The sequence below is a fragment of the Phyllobates terribilis genome, unplaced genomic scaffold (genome assembly GCF_046119375.1).
Source record: "Phyllobates terribilis strain yellow unplaced genomic scaffold, ASM4611937v1 Scaffold_3__8_contigs__length_932513732, whole genome shotgun sequence".
NCBI classification, from domain to species: Eukaryota; Metazoa; Chordata; class Amphibia; order Anura; family Dendrobatidae; genus Phyllobates; species Phyllobates terribilis.
This window is the reverse complement of record NW_027362763.1, coordinates 702,037,685-702,060,457: the sequence shown is the minus strand read 5'-3', so window position 1 is coordinate 702,060,457 and position 22,773 is coordinate 702,037,685. Positions and strand designations below refer to the sequence as shown.

Sequence of the window (22,773 nt, the reverse complement as noted above, 5' to 3'; positions counted from 1 at the left end):
TGCACACGAGCAATGGAGTCTAGGGGGCCCCAAAAGACACTTTTGGCCAATATGAGAAGATCAATACTATTAAAGACCAGTTATAGTTGGGGGAGCCATTGGAGGTTTTGCATTGGGACAACTATGCCACTGAGCATGATACACTATTGTGAGCACCAAAAGGCAATGGGAAACTGGCGGAAAAGAACAATTGCAAAAAAAATCCCTTCAATTATCCAAAGGATTTTTTTTTATTGTGCCCCGGTTTACAGTATGATCCCACAGGTGCCATATTATGTATCTGTATCTGACCAACACATACATGGTACTTTAGACATTGTCTGCAGATGTTGTTGTGTTGCAATGTGTAAAATCAGCTGCTAATCTGGAAGAAATCTTTGACGGGCAGGCGCTGGTCTGGAGTGTGTAGATTTGGCATTTATTATTTTTCTTTTATTCTTAAATTCAATGCAGTTAGAAACTGCCCAAGATCTTCTCAAGAGAAGTCAACCAGTCACTTTGCACCTTGTAGGGGAGAAGTGTCAGGGTCTGAGGAGCATTTCTACAGTGGAGGGAGCTGATGGGCAGGGCAGGTGCTGGCTTCTGAGTTCTGCCTCTCATCTCCTCTGCTGCCTCTGCACATTGCATGCCTCTGTCTCCCTGCACCTGCCTCCTCTCTCCTCTCCAGCCTCTGGTGGATGCACAGCTTGCTCTTTGTAGTTTCATTCACACCAGCTATTCCTCCAGTCCTTTCATTTCCAGCTAAACCCCTAGGATCTGCCTGCCTTAAACCCTCCTCCCTTCCCATCATCATCATCACCACCATCATACACATTCCCAGACTTTTCACAGTAGCTGCTCCTCTCTCTTCTCCAGCATCTCCTTCTTTCCTTGCATGTCAGCCTTGGCACTCTCTGGACTTTTTTATATACAATCTCTCCAGCTGGTGATTTATTTCTTCAGCCTCCTATTCTTGAATGCAATAGCAACACAAGATCAAACAATGCCTTGCTTCCCAGAGAAGAACCTGCAAAGAGCCTGGAAATGAAAAGTAAGTGTTGTCTAGACATTGAGCATTTGGGGGAAGTAGAAGTACCAAGAATTCTCAGAAGGAGATGGTAGTTGTGTGGTTCCATAACATCTGGAGGAGCTACAGGTTGCCATATCCTGTGCGCATTGTATCACATTGATACTTTGTATCACAATTCCTGTTTGTTCATATTTCCATATAGATTTATTCCAGTGCAACAATGTTTCAATTTTTTCCAACTGAACATGATTTAACCTATTCACTGCCTCCTTGCTTTACCTATATTTTACACCAGGGTTCTTTAAACGAGTGCAACATTTCTATCTTTAGGGATGAATAGGATTTAGCTCCTGCACTGCCGCCTCATTTCACACTTGGGTTTCTTGTTTTAAAGAACTGGTGATTCCCTTTTGTGCTGTTTGCTGAAGGTGCAGGCAGGATACTGCTCCACCAGCTGGACTGGCAGAGATGGGGAGAGGGCAGGATTTGCATGGAGTGTGAGGGTGTTTTTGGAATAATGTGCATCTGGGGCACTTGCTGAAATATTCAGATTTAGAAAAGCAAGAGGTGCAGCAGAATAATGCAAAGTCGTGTGTGAAGGATTTGTAGCATGCATGATATCCCCACTCCCTGTTATGTGGGATCAGTATCATGCAGGCACAGACTGGAGCAGAAGGAGAGTTCCCAATGCACTGAATGCATAGTAATGAAGCATGTGCTAATGATGAGCTGTGTGCTGCTGGGGCTGACAGCTGGACAGTAATGGGATTTCCAACTAGATTAATTGCTTTTTGTTACTTAGAAGAGCATGAAATGGTCTACAGTATATGCAACTTATAATTCTATATCATCTATCTATTCATCTTCTATCTATCCCATATTTATCTATCTATCCCATATCTATCTATCTATCTATCTATCTATCTATCATCTATCTATCTATCTATCTATCCCATATCTATCTATCTATCGTCTATCTATCCCATATCTATCTATCTATCTATCTCATATCTATCTATCTATCTATCTATCTATCTATCTATCTATCTATCTATCTATCCCATATCTATCTCATATATATATATACATATATATATATATATATATATATATATATCCCATATCTATCTATCTAAACATAGTGTAAATTATAGGACTTTAATGGCCCATGTGGCCATTGTTCAGTTCATAGTGTGAATCTGTCGCAAGTCCTTCTATCTATCTATCTATCTATCTATCTATCTATCTATCTATCTATCTATCCCATATCTATCTATTATCTATCTATCTATCATCTATCTATCTATCCCATATATATCTATTATCTATCTATCTATCTATCTATCATCTATCTATCTATTATCTATCTATCTATCTATCTATCTATCTATCTATCTATCTATCTCTATCCTCCTCATTTCTATCTATCTATCTTATATCTATTATCTATCTATCTAATATCTATCAATCATCTATCTATATTTCCACATATCTATCTATCTATCCCATATCTATCTATCTATCTATCTATTATCTATCTATCTATTATCTATCTATCTATCTATGTATCAATCTATCTAGCCATCTATATATTTTCTATCTATCCATCTCATATCTCTCTATCTGTCTTACATTTCCAATTTATTGACATGCACAATTTGAAGACTTCTTGAGACCCAATAAACATTCAGTGTGGCTTTTTAAGTATTCACACTTGTAAGGAATCCCATGTGACTGCAGTGAGGACTTGCACATTGACACTGGCTGTCATCTCTGTAGGTCACAGAGCAATGCAATGAAATTCTGAAAGTACCAGCAGGTGCCACATTGCTATGAATGCTAACAACTACAGGATAACAAACTGTCATCTGCTACATCTCACCAAATATCATAAAGAAAATAAGGAAAACTATGACTGAGGATATGTAAGGCTTACCAACATAGGGAACTTTCTTGAAAATTTCCTAAGGTGTTTTCCCAGTCTATTTTCTTTATTCTTGTAATGTTTCTATTTAAATCTGTTAGTAGTTATATTATTGTACATAGAGGCAGTATTATAGTAGTTATATTCTTGTAAATAGGGATCAGTATTATAGTAGTTATATTCTTGTACATAGGGGACAGTATTATAGTAGTTATATTCTTGTACATAGGAGCAGTATTATAGTAGTTATATTCTTGTACATAGGAGCAGTATTATAGTAGTTATATTCTTGTACATAGCAGTATTATAGTAGTTATATTTTTGTACATAGAGGCAGTATTATAGTAGTTATATTCTTGTACATAGGAGCAGTATTATAGTAGTTATATTCTTGTACATAGAGGGCAGTATTATAGTAGTTATATTCTTGTACATAGGAGCAGTATTATAATAGTTATAGTCTTGTAAATAGGGGCAGTATTATAGTAGTTATATTCTTGTACATAGGGGGCAGTATTATAGTAGTTATATTCTTGTACATAGAGGGCAGTATTATAGTAGTTATATTCTTGTACATAGGAGCAGTATTATAATAGTTATAGTCTTGTAAATAGGGGCAGTATTATAGTAGTTATATTCTTGTACATAGTGAGCAGTATTATAGTAGTTATATTCTTGTGCATAGGAGCAGTATTATAGTAGTTATATTCCTGTACATAGGGGCAGTATTATAATAGTTATAGTCTTGTAAATAGGGGCAGTATTATAGTAGTTATATTCTTGTACATAGGGGGCAGTATTATAGTAGTTATATTCTTGTACATAGGGGCAGTATTATAGTAGCTATATTTTTGTATATAGGGGCAGTATTATAGTAGTTATATTCTTGTACATAGGAGCAGTATTATAGCAGTTATATTCTTGTACATAGAGAGCAGTATTATAGTAGGTATATTCTTGTATATAGGGGCAGTATTATAGTAGTTATATTCTTGTACATAGCAGCAGTATTATAGTAGTTATAGTCTTGTAAATAGGGGCAATATTATAGTAGCTATATCCTTGTACATAGGGGACAGCATTATAGTAGTTATATTCTTGTACACAGCAGCAGTATTATAGTAGTTATATTCTTGTACATAGAGGCAGTATTATAGTAGTTATATTCTTGTACATAGGAGCAGTATTATAGTAGTTATATTCTTGTACATAGGGGCAGTATTATAGTAGTTATATTCTTGTACATAGCAGTATTATAGTAGTTATATTTTTGTACATAGAGGCAGTATTATAGTAGTTATATTCTTGCACATAGAGGGCAGTATTATAGTAGTTATATTCTTGTGCATAGGAGCAGTATTATAGTAGTTATATTCTTGTACATAGGGACAGTATTATAGTAGTTATATTCTTGTACATAGGAGCAGTATTATAATAGTTATAGTCTTGTAAATAGGGGCAGTATTATAGTAGTTATATTCTTGTACATAGGGGGCAGTATTATAGTAGTTATATTCTTGTACATAGCAGCAGTATTATAGTAGTTATATTCTTGTACATAGGGGCGGTATTATAGTAGTTATATTCTTGCACATAGGAGCAGTATTATAGTAGTTATATTCTTGTACATAGGGGGCAGTATTATAGTAGTTATATTCTTGTACATAGGAGCACTATTATAGTAGTTATATTCTTGTACATAGGGACAGTATTATTGTAGGTATATTCTTGTATATAGGGGCAGTATTATAGTAGTTATATTCTTGTACATAGCAGCAGTGTTATAGTAGTTATAGTCTTGTACATAGGGGCAGTATTATAGTAGTTATAGTCTTGTAAATAGGGGCAGTATTATAGTAGTTATATTCTTGTACATAGGGGACAGTATTATAGTAGTTATATTCTTGTACACAGCAGCAGTATTATAGTAGTTATATTCTTGTACATAGGGGAAGTATTATAGTAGTTATATTCTTGTACATAGCAGTATTATAGTAGTTATATTTTTGTACATAGAGGCAGTATTATAGTAGTTATATTCTTGTACATAGGAGCAGTATTATAGTAGTTATATTCTTGTACATAGAGGGCAGTATTATAGTAGTTATATTCTTGTGCATAGGAGCAGTATTATAGTAGTTATATTCTTGTACATAGGGACAGTATTATAGTAGTTATATTCTTGTACATAGGAGCAGTATTATAATAGTTATAGTCTTGTAAATAGGGGCAGTATTATAGTAGTTATATTCTTGTACATAGGGGGCAGTATTATAGTAGTTATATTCTTGTACATAGGAGCAGTATTATAGTAGTTATATTCTTGTACATAGGGGCAGTATTATAGTAGTTATATTCTTGTACATAGGGGCAGTATTATAGTAGTTATATTCTTGTACATAGGGGCAGTATTATAGTAGCTATATTTCTGTATATAGGGGGCAGTATTATAGTAGTTATATTCTTGTATATAGGAGCAGTATTATAGCAGTTATATTCTTGTACATAGAGAGCAGTATTATAGTAGGTATATTCTTGTATATAGGGGGGCAGTATTATAGTAGTTATATTCTTGTACATAGCAGCAGTATTATAGTAGTTATAGTCTTGTACATAGGGGCAGTATTATAGTAGTTATAGTCTTGTAAATAGGGGCAGTATTATAGTAGTTATATTCTTGTACATAGGGGCAGTATTATAGTAGTTATATTCTTGTACACAGCAGCAGTATTATAGTAGTTATATTCTTGTACATAGGAGCAGTATTATAATAGTTATAGTCTTGTAAATAGGGGCAGTATTATAGTAGTTATATTCTTGTACATAGGGGGCAGTATTATAGTAGTTATATTCTTGTACATAGCAGCAGTATTATAGTAGTTATATTCTTGTACATAGGGGCAGTATTATAGTAGTTATATTCTTGTACATAGGAGCAGTATTATAGTAGTTATATTCTTGTACATAGGGGGCAGTATTATAGTAGTTATATTCTTGTACATAGGAGCAGTATTATAGTAGTTATATTCTTCTACATAGCAGCAGTATTATTGTAGTTATATTCTTGTACATAGAGGCAGTATTATAGTAGTTATATTCTTGTACATAGGAGCAGTATTATAGTAGTTATATTCTTGTACGTAGGAGCAGAATTATAGTAGTTATATTCTTGTACATAGAGGCAGTATTATAGTAGTTATATTCTTGTACATAGGAGCAGTATTATAGTAGTTATATTCTTGTACATAGAGGCAGTATTATAGTAGTTATATTCTTGTACATAGGAACAGTATTATAGTAGTTATATTCTTGTACATAGGGGCAGTATTATAGTAGTTATATTCTTGTACATAGGGGCAGTATTATAGTAGCTATATTCTTGTATATAGGGGGCAGTATGATAATAGTTATATTCTTGTACATAGGGGGCAGTATTATAGTAGTTATATTCTTGTACATAGGAGCAGTATTATAGTAGTTATATTCTTGTACATAGGAGCAATATTATAGTAGTTATATTCTTGTACATAGGGGCAGTATTATAGTAGTTATATTCTTGTACATAGGAGCAGTATTATAGTAGTTATATTCTTGTACATAGGGGGCAGTATTATAGTAGTTATATTCTAGTACATAGGAGCAGTATTATAGTAGTTATATTCTTCTACATAGCAGCAGTATTATAGTAGTTATATTCTTGTACATAGAGGCAGTATTATAGTAGTTATATTCTTGTACATTGGAGCAGTATTATAGTAGTTATATTCTTGTACATAGGGACAGTATTATAGTAGTTATATTCTGGTACATAGGGGGCAGTATTATAGTAGCTATATTCTTGTATATAGGGGGCAGTATTATAGTAGTTATATTCTTATACATAGGAGCAGTATTATAGTAGTTATATTCTTGTACATAGGGGGCAGTATTATATTAGTTATATTCTTGTGCATAGAGGCAGTATTATAGTAGTTATATTCTTATGCATAGGAGCAGTATTATAGTAGTTATATTCTTGTACATAGGAGCAGTATTATAGTAGTTATATTCTTGTACATAGAGGCAGTATTATAGTAGTTATATTCTTGTATATAGGACCAGTATTATAGTAGTTATATTCTTGTACATAGGGGCAGTATTATAGTAGTTATATTCTTTTACATAGCAGCAGTATTATAGTAGTTATATTCTTGTACATAGGAGCAGCATTATAGTAGTTATATTCTTGTACATAGGGGGCAGTATTATAGCAGCTATTTTCATGTACATAGGACGTGGTTTTGCAGTAGTTAGTACTGTACTGAACATAGGAAGCTGTTTTTTAGTATTGAAAACCAAATTAATATCAACTTTAAATGAAATTCTGGGTAAATTGTACCCTAATTCATGTAGTGCCACCACTATTGATCGTAAAATAGCACTTGTACGGTCATTTTGTCATTTAAAGCTTTTCTGTGTTGCTGTTTCCGCCCTGATGGAGAACACTTGCAGGTGTTTCTTAGCTGACATTGTAATGTATTGTTTCTTTGCAGTCATGATCAACGGTTGAAGCTAGGTCTCTATGTGCCAGGATTCATGTGCCACTTCTTAACGTGCAGCTCAAAAAGAGTCACGCTTGGGTCACGGCATGGGTTAGCTGGAAACATTTCATAGTCATGGTGATGCTTATTAAGTTAAGCAGTAAATTTCCCTTTCCTTAATAGAATTTCACAATGTCTGCAGTCCTCAGTCCAAACACGAGGGAAGTCATGTTGTGCGAGTAATAGGAATAGATCAGAGCAGGTGGCAGTGGAAGCAAAAATCCCCCAATGACTGTTGACCAAGACATCTTGGTCAGAAATGAGCTGCCCGGGTCCTGACCAACCACCATTATGCAAAGTCCATGAATCAGCATGGTATCATTATATACACTTATAGCGCCATCCCCTGACTCATAATAAGAATATTTGTCTCTTTTTTATGACTGGAAGTCGCGATCTACACTTATAAACCTCTGCGGCTTCATAGTTTTGCAGTGAGTGGAAGCATTAACTCTGCAATGTAACAGATGGCGGCTCTCAGGGAATTTCTATTGCGGAGAAGCAGAACGATCCTAAAGGGGGCATTTCGGTGAAAACATTTATCACCTCACTGCTGATTGGCGGCGGTCTGATCACTGTTGCCTTCAATCCCGCAGAGAGAGTTTACAGCTGAGAGACAGTGTGCTACTTTAACCATCACTTTTCCTTGCCGCTTGTGGGAAGGAGAAAAAGAGCCCCCAATTCTAGAAATCAAATTTGGATGGACCCTCATTTAGTGCACTTATCCAGTGGATAAGGCAAATATAAGAGAAACTTTATAATTTATCTTATCAGAGAAATATGTTTCTTTCTTAACCTTTGAGCCACTTCTTCCGCTCTCCTGCCACCTGTGTGTGCTGTGAATAATAGTAGCTAGCCTTTTTCCCCCTAGCTCAGAGATAAGGGAAAATTAGAGATAGAGAGAAGAAACTTGTGAAAAATACATGAAACAAGTTATGTGATGACCAGAAATACTGTTATTCCTCATTTACACACATTTATGAATATGTGCTACATAGAGATAGGAGAGCAGGAATTCTTCATGTCTGTATGTGCTGTGTATGGGAGACATCATAGCAGCTAGTCTCCACCCACTAGCTCAGAGACAACTGAAAATGAGAGATAGATCTTGCATTGGGGAAAACTGGTGAAAAATGCAGGTTATAAATAATAATTCCTTATGGTTTTTAAGATCACTGCTTGTAATCATTGAAGGAGAATTTTCATTGTTGAGTTTCAGAAGCTGGAAATCTGTTATTTGCATTCGTTGCTCACACAGATGCAGGGTTCATTATAAGAGAGAACTGTAAAGTACAGTGAACATGTATGACCATCATGAGACAAGGATTTACTCTATCTGTGTCAATAATGAAAGTTACCTTTTGATGAGTTTGCACACTGTTCTGTTTCCCTGTCCTGTATGGACTGACTTACTGGTCTCCACACTGTCCTTTTCTGTTTAATAGTGATCCCCTTAAACTGTGCAGTGCATCACTATATGTGCTCACTATGTGGACCTTTTAAGGGGATATTTTAGATGTTGTGTTTACTAGTGCATCCAATTCGATTCCTTTTTAGTTACAATCTTAAAGGGGCTGCCCCTATTTGTACTAACAAAGGAGAATAAATCACAAGAGTGTCAAAAAACTATCTAACATATGAAAAAAACCTTAAAAAATGTACTGTATTGATAAAAATCAAAAGTAAAAGAATATATAAATGATTCCCTATCACAAAATATACTAAGCTGGAAAAATGTATTCAAGTGATCACCAAAGGTCCTTAAGCAGTCTAAACATTGGACTAGAAACACCGGGGGCCCCTAAGAGAGTGGAGGCCCTGGGCAATTGCCCAATTTGAAGTCTACAGAGATGGGAGGGGAAGAAGAAGGAAGTAGTAGACTAAATGAGAATAGAGAAAGTGTTTTAGAACTGGATTCACAGCTACACTGCTCAGTATTGCTGCTGTATAATGTCCTCCATGCTGCTGTTGTTACTGAATTTGTACTACATAGAGACCGGAGAGCAGGAATCCCTCATCTCTGTGTGTGCTGTAAAATATAGTAGCTAGCCTCTGCCCACTAGCTCAGAGATAACTGAAAATTAGAGATACAGCCTGCAGAGGGAGGAAACTGGTGAAAAATACATGCCAGCCATGACTGTAACTAGGGCTTATATATGAAGCATACTCCAAAAATCCTATAAAATCATGCTAATGTTTATTGCCAGGGTAGGTCTTATCTTCGGGGAAACGCGGTATTAGGGGATAATGGTGATTAACAGGATGAGGCCAAGATACTTAGACACAATGTAAACCTTAACCTCTCCCTAAGAAATACCTGTAAATCACCCTATCTGATAGCAAAGGTTGGCACCCTATAAACCACGCAAGATAGGTGCCCCCGCTCACCGTTGTTTCCCCCTAGGGATCGCTAGAGTACTCTAATAAGGAAACTCCTGTATATAAAGTATCATCCAGAACTGGAAGAAGACAGAAAAAGACATCCACTAAAACATGACTACGTGACTACCCTTGATGTTTGCAATCATAACCTAGAGATACACAAGGTACTGCCATAGGCAAACTGCAATAAGGCAAACAAACACATCAGACCTTAGTTACTCAATGAGAGCCAATGAGCTCAAAAGAGGATAATCCGCAAGGATCAGCAGGAGTGACTCTGATACATGTTCACATAGAAAACTGAACAGGAATACTTGCAAGAAACAGTTGCTAAAGTGTCACTCGAAAAAATGCAATAAAGTCCCATGTAGCTACCAATCTACCATGACCTCAAAGCGTTTCCTCAATATGGATAGAGCTTCATCAGGGGGTTTTGAAATGTTTCATCAGGGTTTTTTTTTGTTGTTGTTTACTGGATAAGGACCCCTCAATTTATCTACTTTTTTCTGGTTTTGAAAGGTAATTGATCACAAGAAGCCCAAGGTAATGGAATAATGACGGATAAATGTCATCTGCCCCCGTTCGATCAATCCCTTTTTGTAAGAAGTGTCCACTAATAATAAGCTGCTAATATGGTGTCCCACTGTTGTTGGAGTCCCAACGTCTCTACCACATTTCCCAATTATCTGGGGTGGGTGTGGTCGGGTGATCTATGAGCATGATCTGCATGCAAAACCTAACAGCAAGTGCTCAGCTTCTCTGCAGCGCCACCACAGGACAAATGAAGTATTACACAGTTCTCAATGTAATTAATGGGCTGTTCTTATAATTACTAGATGTATCCAGCCCTCGAGGGGAATGTGTCATCAGTAATTAACTTGATTTAATTACGTTTTTATGTTAAACATTTTTGGTGAAATTTTTGAAAATTTTTCATATGGCTATGTCCCGTATCTTTTCCTAAAATATTGCCATTTTAATATGGCTACTAAGCTTTATGAGACACTTGCACAATACCTGCAAATCATGCACAAGTCCTGGCAGATAGGCGAGGACTCAACATTGCTAGCACTGACTGCAGTGCAGAAGTGAACAACCCCTTCAAAGAGTTATTGTCGACTCAGACATTCATGGCATATCCACAGCATAACTTCCCACAGCAATAAATGGAGAAAGTTGCACAAATGCAGTCATATTTTCATCAAACTAAGGGTATTTACAGCTTTTTTTTGGCAGGAAAAACACTGTGAAATATGCACGTTTTTTCAGCTTTTTTGCATGTGTTTTTGATGCTTTTTTTCCCTATTCCCTTTAACTGGACAGTTTTTGTATTGTTTGCCGAAGAAGAGCAAGTCACAAATACAGGCTCCCTAGTAGTGTAAATGGAATTACTGCGATTGCTGAGTGCTCCCACTCCACTGTTCCCATAACTCCCATTAATTACAATAGGGAAAGAGCACAAATGCACATTGTAAATGGAACTAAATCCGTCTCATTCTAGGTCAGAAAACATTACGGTGGAGCATCTGTTACCGAGGCAAACTCCCAAAATAGCGGCGTCGAGTACAGTCCCTATTAACACCAACCAACCAGATGCAAGAAGACCCACTACATGTCTGTACTATACCGAGCAGCGGGACCCCATCGGCGACCACCACCACCATCGCACTCAGCCCTTTACATTCAGCAACAACAGCTTTTGACATAACGGCTCTGTCATGCATCACTTTTTTGGGGACTTTTGCTATCAGTTATGTCAACAGATCGATCACGGACCCACCCATTGCAATTATGGCCTCGTCACATTTCGTTTTTTTTTTCAGATCGCCACACAAAAAGCAAGGCCATCGATGGAAAAATACAAAAATGGTGGAAATGTTTTTTTCCTTTACAAATTTCAGATTTTTTTTTTTTTTAACTAAAAAATGAAAATTGGAAAAACAAAACACAAGAACACAATGGAATAATTGCATTTTCAGTTCGCTTTTCACTGCAATTGGAATTTTTTTTCCCCATTTTCCGGTACATTATATAGTAAAATAAAAGGTGTCATTCAAAACTACAAATGTGCCCCGAAAAAAAACAAAACCCCTAATACGGCTACGTGGATAGAAAAATAACAACGTTATGGCATGGGGAAGCAGACGGAAAAAAAAAGTAAAGTGCAAGAATGAAAAATTGGCTACTGCGCAAAATGGGTTAATTTTCTAGTTCTGGAAAACCCCTTTTAAAGTTTCAGCGAGGACTGCAGGGTCTCCACTCAGAGAATCAGTGGATGCAATAATTGAATATTTCTCTCCGGATGGCACATCCTCTTCAGCTTTTGCTTCATTTGTTCTCGACTCCGGTCAATATTCCAGATTAGGCACCAGGAACTGGTGGCAGAACAGGCGCTCCCTGCTCAGGAGCAGCGCTCACAACCTGCAGGGGGGATTTCCTTTTTAGCACCATTCTGTGCAGAATTTTGGATCTTTGCTGGAATATGTAAAGCAATGTTAAAAATTGCAAGGACGGTGTTTCCCAAAATCTGCCCATGCATATAAGATTAGGATCGGCCGCAACGCCTAGAAATGAATTTGGGGCATCTTGCCCTCTTTAGACCTGAAATGGCTAAACCGCAGCAGTTTAACTCCTAACATGCTGCTGCCAATCGTTGTCAATCACATTTCAGTGATTGGATAATTGGATATGGAGTTGTGGGGGTCCTCATGTCACCCACTGCTCTCCTCGGCATCGTGATCCTAGGGTGCCCATGGGGTTATCCTGTCTTCCATGTCTGTACGCTAATGAACCCCAATTTTTTAAATGTTAGAAATATTTTTAAAAAATATATTAATGTTCAAACCATACCCCTTTTCCTGCAACATAAGTCTAAAAAATAACATATTTGATATTGTTGCACTCTTATCTATCCGAACTATTAAAATAGCATGTTTATCCCATACAGCAAATGTAAAAATAAAAAAAAGCAAAATTGCTTCCACAAAGAAGGAAAATTTCCGCTAGAAAATTTGTTGTTTTTGACCAGCTCAAAAACATTCTGTGTGCACAAAAGCTGCTTTTTATAGGACCAGCAAAAGTTATAAATTGCCTCTTCAGAGAGGAAGAGAACTTGAACTCTATAGCGCCACCTGTTGGAAGCAGCAAAGGTGGCGCTTTAGAGTTCAAGTCCAGTTCCTCTCTGAAGAGGCAATTTGCATATTAAATTTCCCAGAGGAGCATTGCACAGGGAATAAGCCTCCTTACCTTGGCATGCCAGAGCCGGTATGTCACTCTCCACAAGGAGAAACATTACCCCTTAGACCTCAACAAAAGTAATGAGATTTCAGAAATCTCCTGCACATGCTTAATTTTTTTTCCTGTAAGAATTACAAAACTGCATCATTTTTTTAAATCTGCATCCAAGCATTTTTGCAGCGTTTTTGGTGAATAAGGCTATGTTCACACTAGGCATTTTTCAGCATGTTTTTCCTGCAGCAGGACCTGATCTCTTGGCAGGTAAGAAGCTGCGTCAAAAACACAGGTTTTGGTGTGTTTTTTGCTGCGTTTTTGCTGTGTTTTTCAGGATCCCAGAGGTCAGCTTTGCTTCCACCACAGAAGCATGAACACAGGGCACCAATGTAAGACATATGTGAAACCATATTAACCAGAATTACAAATGTCACAGTGGGGGGAGGTGAATTGTTCAGGAATAGTTTTCCTAAGACACTGGCAGTGCATTGAGTTTGTATGACACTATTTATTTTAACACTATGGTCTGCAATTGAGTTGCTCAGAGATTGTTCAATTTCACACCTCCGTGGGCCACAGGTATTGTTCAATCTCACGCCTAGCTCAGCCAATGTTTTCACTGTACACATCACTAATTTAATTAAACTGTAGTAATCCCAACTGCCATCTCAGGTGACCAAGACAAGATGGTAAAATCACAAAAATAAATGAGTTTCACAAACTGCTGTCCCTTTTTTTTCACTAAAAACGAAGCCAAACCTGATAGCTATGTTCACACTAGGCGTTTTTTTCACAAACAATTACTTTCAATGGGTGAAAAACGCAGAAAAAATGCTGAAAGAAGTGACATGCTCTAGTATGCAAAAAACCATGCAAAGCACAAAATACTGATGACACAAAAATCAATGCGTGTGCATGAGATTTCTGAAATCTCATAGACTTTGCTGGCACTGTAAAATGCAGCTGAAAATTTGCATAAAAAAAGCATCAAAAAATGGTGAAAAAACGCCTAGTGTGAACATAGCCTTAAACTAGCTTTACTAAACGTACTGTAGACAAATCATGCAACTATTCTGCACCAAAAAATGACATGGCAAAAAAACTGTGAAAAATGATGAAAAACTAGCATTTTTACTGCCAAGAGAGTAGGTTTTGGCTGCTGAAAAAAAGCTGCAAGAATGCAACGTGTAAACAGAGCCTTAGAGTTTCATCATTTTTTGCGTACGATAAGTTTTCTGAAGCTTCTATCAAACAAACATGAAAAACTGATGTCTGAATGAGGCCTTAGGGAGAGTTTCACATAATTGGTATTGCTGATCAATTCTCAATAGGATCTATACGGCAGCACCTGCTTCTAATAATCCTAATGGAAATCTGTGAACACTTTGAAAAAAAAAAATGTTTTCTTTACCTATAAAGTCAAATCCCAGAGTCGAGAGAAGAGCATGAAAAATCTTCTTCTGTAAACAATATAATGCAAGCGACCCCTAGTAATAATCATCTCTTAAGGGGACGTGACACATCCTCTGACATCAGCAGGGGATGAAGTAGCAGCACTAATTATTTTGATGAACTGACCCCCTGGAGACAAAGATTTCTCCCGGATCAGCATAAGTGCCCTCATTTATATGGTGGTGTGCATCCTCATACTGTAAATCCATATAATGATCTAAGTCCAAGCCCTCACTGACTGGGATCATCCCTGGGGGCTAACACATAAAACAGAATAAAAGCAGAAATAATGTGTACGTACAAGAATTACGTAGGCTATATATGGGTTGGACGACTGTTGATCCTCCCTTCATAAAAATAGAAAGAGAAATGATGGATGATATAAATTTTGCTCAAATACACAGGTTTACATTTCAATTTGGTTGTTAATGTGCCAAATTCTGGCACAGTTTGGTTCAAAAACGTTGTATCCAGTTATAGAACACTTTATTAAGTGTATATAAAAAGTATCATTTGCAAAGGAGGCGTGGCTTCATCGTAGAAAGAAGGTGGAGCTTAAAGAGGACCTATCAGTTCTGAGAAAAGCATAAAAGGTGACAGTATATGAAAATATAAGAAGTTTCTCAAATATACAGTGGGGAAAATAAGTCTTTGATACACTGCCGATTTTGCAAGTTTTCCCACCTACAAAGAATGGAGAGGTCTGTAATTTTTATCGTAGGTACACTTCAACTGTGAGTGGCAGAATCTGGTGTCTTTAGACACCTCTTTGGTCTTGGCCATGGTGGAGAGGTTGGAGTGTGATTGAGTGTGTGGACACGTGTCTTTTATGCAGGTGATAAGTTCAAACTGGTGATCAATATTACATATACTATTCAGATTCATACATGTTTTAGTTAATTGATTAATTTCATAACATATCATTATTGGTCAATATGTGTCTAGTTTCATTTTACACAGTAATAGGGCTATAATAAAATTTTATCTGCACAAACAAACCACTACAAGGAGCTGACTGCATCTGGATTCATACAGATAATATCAATCTAAACAAGGGAAGAAGCTTAAAGGGGCTTTTTGAGATACCCACTCATTAGAAAAAAAACATTAAAAATTGCTTTACACTGTGAAGAGAACAAGATGTAACAATTTATTTTGTACAGGTCTGTACTCGCCAGCTTGAGTGGCGGCGTTGATCGCCATTTGTTGCTAGCATTGTTGGACATGTATGTAGTCTGATCTTCATGCTAAAATTACATTTTTAAATGAATAATACATACATAATTACATTTGAGAACTTTTATAAATGTACATTAATTGCAAAGTAGCTCTTTTTCCACCTTAGGATCACTGGCCACAAAAAAATGTAACCTTGGAAAAACTCTTTAAGGCATGTGCACATAATGTCTTCTTCAGGGGCTCTAGCCGCTCTCAAACCCATCTGAAAAAGCGCCCAGAAGGATGAATATTTGCATTTTTATGTAAAAACGACTCATGTGCACATGTTCAGGCTTTTGAACGTCTTTTAACCACTTCAGGTTTACAAAGACTCCCAAGAGTTTAAAAAAAGTGACTGGTCCATTCTTCAGGAGTAGAGATGGGTGAACCCGAACAGAAATGTTTGGCGTTCATACCGGACAGTTACTGTTCGGGCCTGAACGCCGAACACAGACTTTCTTCTGAAGTCTGGTGCAGTGTTCGGAGACAGAGAAGAGGGAGAGAAGAGGGAGAAAAGAGGGAGAGAAGAGGGAGAGAAGAGGGAGAGAGAAGAGACAGAAGATAGAGATAGAGGAGAGAGAAGAGAGATAGGAGAGAGATAGCAGAGAGAGAGAAGAGAAAGTAGAGCGAGAAGAGACAGAAGATAGTGATAGAGGAGATATAAGAGAGAGGGGAGAGAGAGAAGAGAGAGAAAAGAGAGAAGAGAGAGTAGAGCGAGAAGAGAAAGAAGAGAGAGAAGAGACAGAAGATAGAGAAGAGAGAAGAAAGATAGGAGAGAGAGAAAAGAAGAGAAAGAAGAGAGAGTAGAGCGAGAAGAAAAAGAGAAGAGAGAGAGAAGAGACAGCAGATAGAGAAAGAAGAGAGAGAAGAGAGATAGGAGAGATAAGAGAGAGAAAGGAAGATGGCTCTGCTGATGTAGACAGCAAGAGCTGCTGAGCTCAGTGATTGGCTGCAGTGGTTATGTGCACTGTAGATGAGAAATCACTACTGTACCATAGCTGTAGCTTGATCTGAGTCTATGGTAGGAATTTGACAGATTTGCTCACATTAGACAGATTTCTTCATTTTATGTTTTTCTTTAGTGGCAGCTCCTGATTTACTGGACCCGAAAGCAGCGGCTCAGAACACCAAACCGAGGCTTTCCTTCTCAGCCAAACCCACCGTACTGTCTACCCGGGAGGAGCGGGACATCACAGTGAATGTGATGAAATGGAAAACTGTGTCTACAGTTTTTCTTGTGGTGGTCCTGTATTTAATCATCGGAGCCACAGTCTTCAAAGCCTTGGAGCAGCCCTACGAGACGTCGCAGAGGACCACCATTGTGATACAGAAGAATAACTTTGTATCGGAGCATTCTTGTGTCAACGCTTCTGAGCTGGATGAACTTATTCAGGTAATTTTTCAAGTTTTCTGAAAAAGCATGCAAATTATACTTGAAACTGCATAATCGATGCATAACATTAGAGGGGTCGGCCAATATTTTATAAAAATGGCCAAGAAAAAGCTCCATACCTGTCTACAGGTTGAATCAGATATCCCATCTCTATACTTCAGTGGAGCGGAGCTGCACTAAAAGACGCATCATGCAGACAGGATGTGATGCCCTTTTTTCGGATGAAAACCACCTTGTTTATCCAATTATGGACAATCCCTTTAAGAAGTTTTGTAATCAATGTACTTTAATGCACCAATGTTAAAGTTAAAGCTTGGCAAAAAGAATAAATAACTTGCCGGAGGGGAAAGCGGCTCCTAAGGATTTCTTTCTTTGGAGGACCCAACACTTCATGCATTACACAGATTTATTGATTTTATTTGGCAGCATGCAATTCTTTATTTGTCCTGTGGGGGCACTGCAGGAGAATTGAGCACTTAGGACTCGAATCATCATTGGTGATTTTTTAAGTCACTTTCCTTTCTTTCTCTTGTAGTATTCTTTAACGTTTTTTGACCCAAATTCATCAAAATAGCGCTGAATCAAAATGCTCTTTATTTTTGTCTTTAACTTTTTTAAGCAATACAGTCATGGCCAAAAGTTTTGAGAATGACAACAAAATTATATTTTCACATATTCTGCTGGCCTCTGTTTTTTATTAGTGTTTGTCTGATGTTTATATCATATACAGAAATATAATTGCAATCATATTATGAGTACCAATAGGTTATATTGACAGTTAGAATGAGTTAATGCAGCAAGTCAATATTTGCAGTGTTGCCCCTTCTTCTTCAAGACCTCGGTAATTCTCCCTGGCATGCTCTCAATCAACTTTTGGACCAAATCCTGACTGATAGCAGTCCATTCTTGCATAATCAATGCTTGCATTTTGCCAGAATTTGTTGGTTTTTGTTTGTCCACCCGTCTCTTGATGATTGACCACAAGTTCTCAATGGGATTAAGATCTGGGGAGTTTCCAGGCCATGGACCCAAAATCTCTATGTTTTGTTCCATGAGCCATTTAGTTATCACCTTTGCTTTATGGCAAGGTGCTCCATCATGCTGGAAAAGGCATTGTTGGGCGCCAAACTGCTCTTCGACGGTTGGGAGAAGTTGCTCTTGGAGGACATTCTGGTTCCATTCTTTATTCATGGCTGTGTTTTTAGGCAAGACTATGAGTGAGCCGATTCCCTTGGCTGAGAAGCAACCCCACACATGAATGGTTTCAGGATGCTTTACAGTTGGCATGAGACAAGACTGGTGGTAGCGCTCACCTCTTCTTCTCCGAATAAGCTGTTTTCCAGATGTCCCAAACAATCGAAAAGGGGATTCATCAGAGAAAATGACTTTGCCCCAGTCCTCAGCAGTCCACTCCCTGTACCTTTTGCAGAATATCAGTCGGTCCCTGATGTTTTTTCTGGAGAGAAGTGGCTTCTTTGCTGCCCTCCTTGAAACCAGCCCTTGCTCAAAGAGTCTCCGCCTCACAGTGCGTGCAGAAGCACTCACACCAGCCTGCTGCCATTCCTGAGCAAGCTCGGCACTGCTGGTAGTCCGATCCCGCAGCTGAAACAGTTTTAAGATACGGTCCTGGTGCTTGCTGGTCTTTCTTGGGCGCCCTGGAGCCTTTTTGACAACAATGGAAGCTCTCTCCTTGAAGTTCTTGATGATGCGATAGATTGTTGACTGAGGTGCAATCTTTGTAGCTGCGATACTCTTCACTGTTAGGCCATTTTTGTGCAGTGCAATGATGGCTGCACGTGTTTCTTTAGAGATAACCATGGTTAACTGACGAGAAACAATGATACCAAGAACCAGCCTCCTTTTAAAGTGTCCAGTGATGTCATTCTTACTTAATCATGACTGATTGATCGCCAGCCCTGTCCTCATCAACACCCACACATGTGTTAATGGATCAATCACTAAAACGATGTTAGCTGCTCCTTTTAAGGCAGGACAGCAATGATGTTGAAATGTGTTTTGGGGGTTAAAGTTCATTTTCTGGGCAAATATTGACTTTGCAAGTACAGTAATTGCTGTTAAGCTGATCACTCTTTGACATTCAGGAGTATATGCAAATTGCCATTACAAAAAATGAAGCAGTAAACTTTGGAAAAATTACTATTTGTCTCATTCTCAATACTTTTGGCCATGACTGTACATTCTTAAGCAAAGTTTCTGGGTTTGTCTTGTTTGACATAGCGAAATTTAAAGGGGGTTGTCCAGGATTTAGATATTGATGACTTATCCATAAGATAAGTCATCAATAATAATGAGGGTCTGACACCTGACACCCCCCACTGATAGGCTGTTTACAGCTCCCTTGGTGGCCAGATATATGCATTGTATAGATCTATAATCCCACAGCTCCATACACTGTGTAGTGGCTGCTCTTGGGTACTGTAGATAAGTTTGCATTAAAGGGGTTGTTCACTGCTGGGAAAGTTAAAGTATCCATAATAAATAAAAACAAAAAACAAAACATATACTTACCTTCTGGACTGGCACTACTCCTCCAATGTCGGTGCTGTGTTTCCTGATGGTCATGGGCATCCACTTTGATGGAATGATGAACAATGTCACATGACCACCAGGAAAAGACATTGCTAAAATTGGAGGAGCAGCAGCGGTCCAGGTGGTAAGTAGATATTTTTTATGACAACTCCTTTAAAGTGATGGGTAGCTAAGCTGCATTACCATGAATGACCACTACACAGTGTATGGAGCTTTGCTGTACTGGCTCCATACATATTGTACATCCGGCCATAGTAGGAGCAGATAACAGCTTTTTGGTCATTGTGTTGGGTGTCAGATCACCAACAATCTGATATTGATGACATCTTTCATGGGAAGTTAATTAATTATCATCCTTTTTTTTAAAAGATTCAAACTCACAATCTATAGCACAGCAGGGAGAAGCTTTAGCTGCATGCAGCCTATGGCTCACAGCTAAAGCTCCTGCCTGCCGTGCTACAGGTTATGAGTTTGTATCCTTTCCAAAATAAAAGATGATAATTTAATTGTCTACACATGATATGGATCACCTGTCCAAAGGATTGTCCTGGACAGCCCATTTAATGACAAGTCATCATGTGTATATGTGGCCTCCTGCGTTCAAACATGGCTGCTACAAATCTGCTTGTAGAAAGGGAGACACAGGCGAAAAAGATGAATAATGTAACAAGGAGCCAGAGAAACATAGCTCCAAACCTCATTATAAATTGTGAAGTTGTGAAATGATCCACGCAGAGGATCCGTCATATGATAATTTATGCTCAGAATCATTAAAGTGGTAATAATCGTGTTGGTTGTTTCAATGTAGAGTTGGATTACGAGCAGCGATAATATAAATTGCAGGTGTTTATGGCATTCAGTGGAGCCCTCGTATTCTTACAGCAGGACAGACATCAGACAGGGTGAAGATCAGAACTAGGGTTCTTAAAGTCCCATATATACTCCATCTGCAGGGTCAGATTTAAAGGTTGTATTTATGGATTAGAAAACCATGGAAAGAACACAGTTCCTTTCCATTGGGTTATGGTCGGTATTGCAAATCAACTGCATTGATGTGAATGGGACTGAACTGCAATACCACACACAACCTGTGGACAGATGTGGTGCTGTTTTGAAGGAATGAAACCATGCTTTTCAAGTCCATCACTTTTTATATTCATCTTTTTGTAATGGGATGTCAGCTGCTGCTCAGCACCGATATTGTGTCTTTTTACTTCCCACTTAGTGACATGTGTGATATTTTAAAGGGCCAGACACACATCAGCTATTTGGTGCCTTGACTTCAGATTTGTACAACCATGTTTCTATACCTTGCTCTATTATGGACATTCCATGTACAGAGTCCATACCTCTAAAAAAGGGCATTTTAAAAGAGGTGTCCAAAACTTTGATATTGATGTAAATATACAAGTACCCACCTCCCCTTCCTGAAGAGTGACAAAAACCCTCTCTGATTTCCTGTATAGAGACAAAGACCCACCCAAATTCCTGTAGAGAGTGAAAGACCTGTCTCCACTTTTTGTAGAGTTAAAGACCCTCCCCCACTTCCTGTAGAGAGTCAAAGAATCTCCCCCACTTCTTGTAGAGAAACAAAGATCCACCCACTTTGTGTAGAGTAACAAAGCCCATTCCTGACTTCCTGTAGAAAGACAAAGATCTGCCACCACTTCCTGAAGGAAGACAAAGACATTCTCAACTTCCCGTAGAGCGTCAAATACCCTCTCCCACTTACTGTAGAGAGTTAAAGAACCTCCGCCACTTCCTGTAGAGAATCAAAGACTCCCCCATTTAATGTAGAAAGACAAATACTCTTACTTAATTCCTGAAGAGAAACAAAGACTCCTCTCCAACTCCTTGTAGAGCCAAAAACCCTCCCCACTTATTATAGAGTCAAAGTCCTTCCCACTTCCTGTAAAGAGTCAAAGAACTTCCCTTGATTCCTGTAGAGACAAAGGCCCTCTTCCACTTCCTAAGGAGAGACAAAAACCCACCCCTACTTCCTGTAAGGAATCAAAGAACCTCCCCACTCCCTGAAGAGAGAAAAAAACTTCTCCTAGTTCCTGTAGTGTGACTAAGACTCTCCTCCATTTCTTGTCGAGAGACAAAACCCTTTCACCACTTCCTGAAGTGAAACAAAAACCTGTTCCCACTTCCTGTAGAGTCAAAGAACCTCCCAACTTCCTGTTGGGAGACAAGCACACAACCTCACTTGCTGTAATCTTTTTTGGTGTCACTGCTGCTAGAGTCAGATTACACTTGACGCAACCTGCCACCCCCACCAAATAGCTGTTTTTAGCTCTCGCGGCTGCTAGAAGTAGAACATGTATGAATCTGGAACTCCACAGCTGCATACATGGCTGATCTCGGGAAATACAGCCAAGCTCTGATTCACTACACATGTACATATTGCAACCAATCTGAAATTTTTTGCAGATTTTTTTTCTAGCAAACACAGGAGTCACCTGGGGGCAAATACTTTTTTTTTTCCACAACAATCCATATTATCAGAATGCATAGCTCTAGGACATTTTCTGTACAGGGAAATGAATGTTCAGTAGATGAATAATTGTTTGTGTTGACTGCTATTGACAGCGCTGCCGAGAGAGAAGGAGACATTTCCATAATTCTCCTCCTGTGCATGCTTGACAGTCTTGAGGTGGCCTTACACATGGGAAGACTGTTTGCATTTCTTTCTCTCCCTGTAGACTCGCTCACAAGTCATGAGCACTAAAGATTGAGAAAATTATGCAATGTTAGATGGAAAAGTCTGAGAGATTTCAGCTGCCGCCTTGGTCCTTTACTTCAGAATCATCTCTTTTTTTTATGAAGCAGATGCACATTAAATAGTCATCTCATTTGATAGATGTCATAACAGACAGCCTGCAAATCACATCATTTATAAATTATTTGGTTTTACACCTGAGATATCTTTCTAAAGCTCCATCTTACCTGGCTCCGCCTTCAGCTGTTAACCTGGAAAAATCCCGCTGTCAATCACTGACAGCGACATTTAACATGCACTAGCTGGAAGTGC

At 38.2% G+C, this 22,773-nt stretch overlaps 1 protein-coding gene across 1 annotated transcript in view; it reads left to right on the top strand.

Annotated features, from left to right (window-relative positions):
• Positions 1-580: 580 nt before the first annotated feature.
• Positions 581-22,773, top strand: part of KCNK2 (potassium two pore domain channel subfamily K member 2) — a 169,962-nt gene continuing 147,769 nt past the window's right edge. The window contains exons 1-2 of the mRNA XM_073671944.1: positions 581-1,030; positions 16,879-17,189. Of these exons, the coding sequence (XP_073528045.1) occupies positions 1,024-1,030; positions 16,879-17,189 (318 nt within the window). The 5' untranslated portion in view covers positions 581-1,023. The remainder of the gene's footprint in view (positions 1,031-16,878; positions 17,190-22,773) is intronic.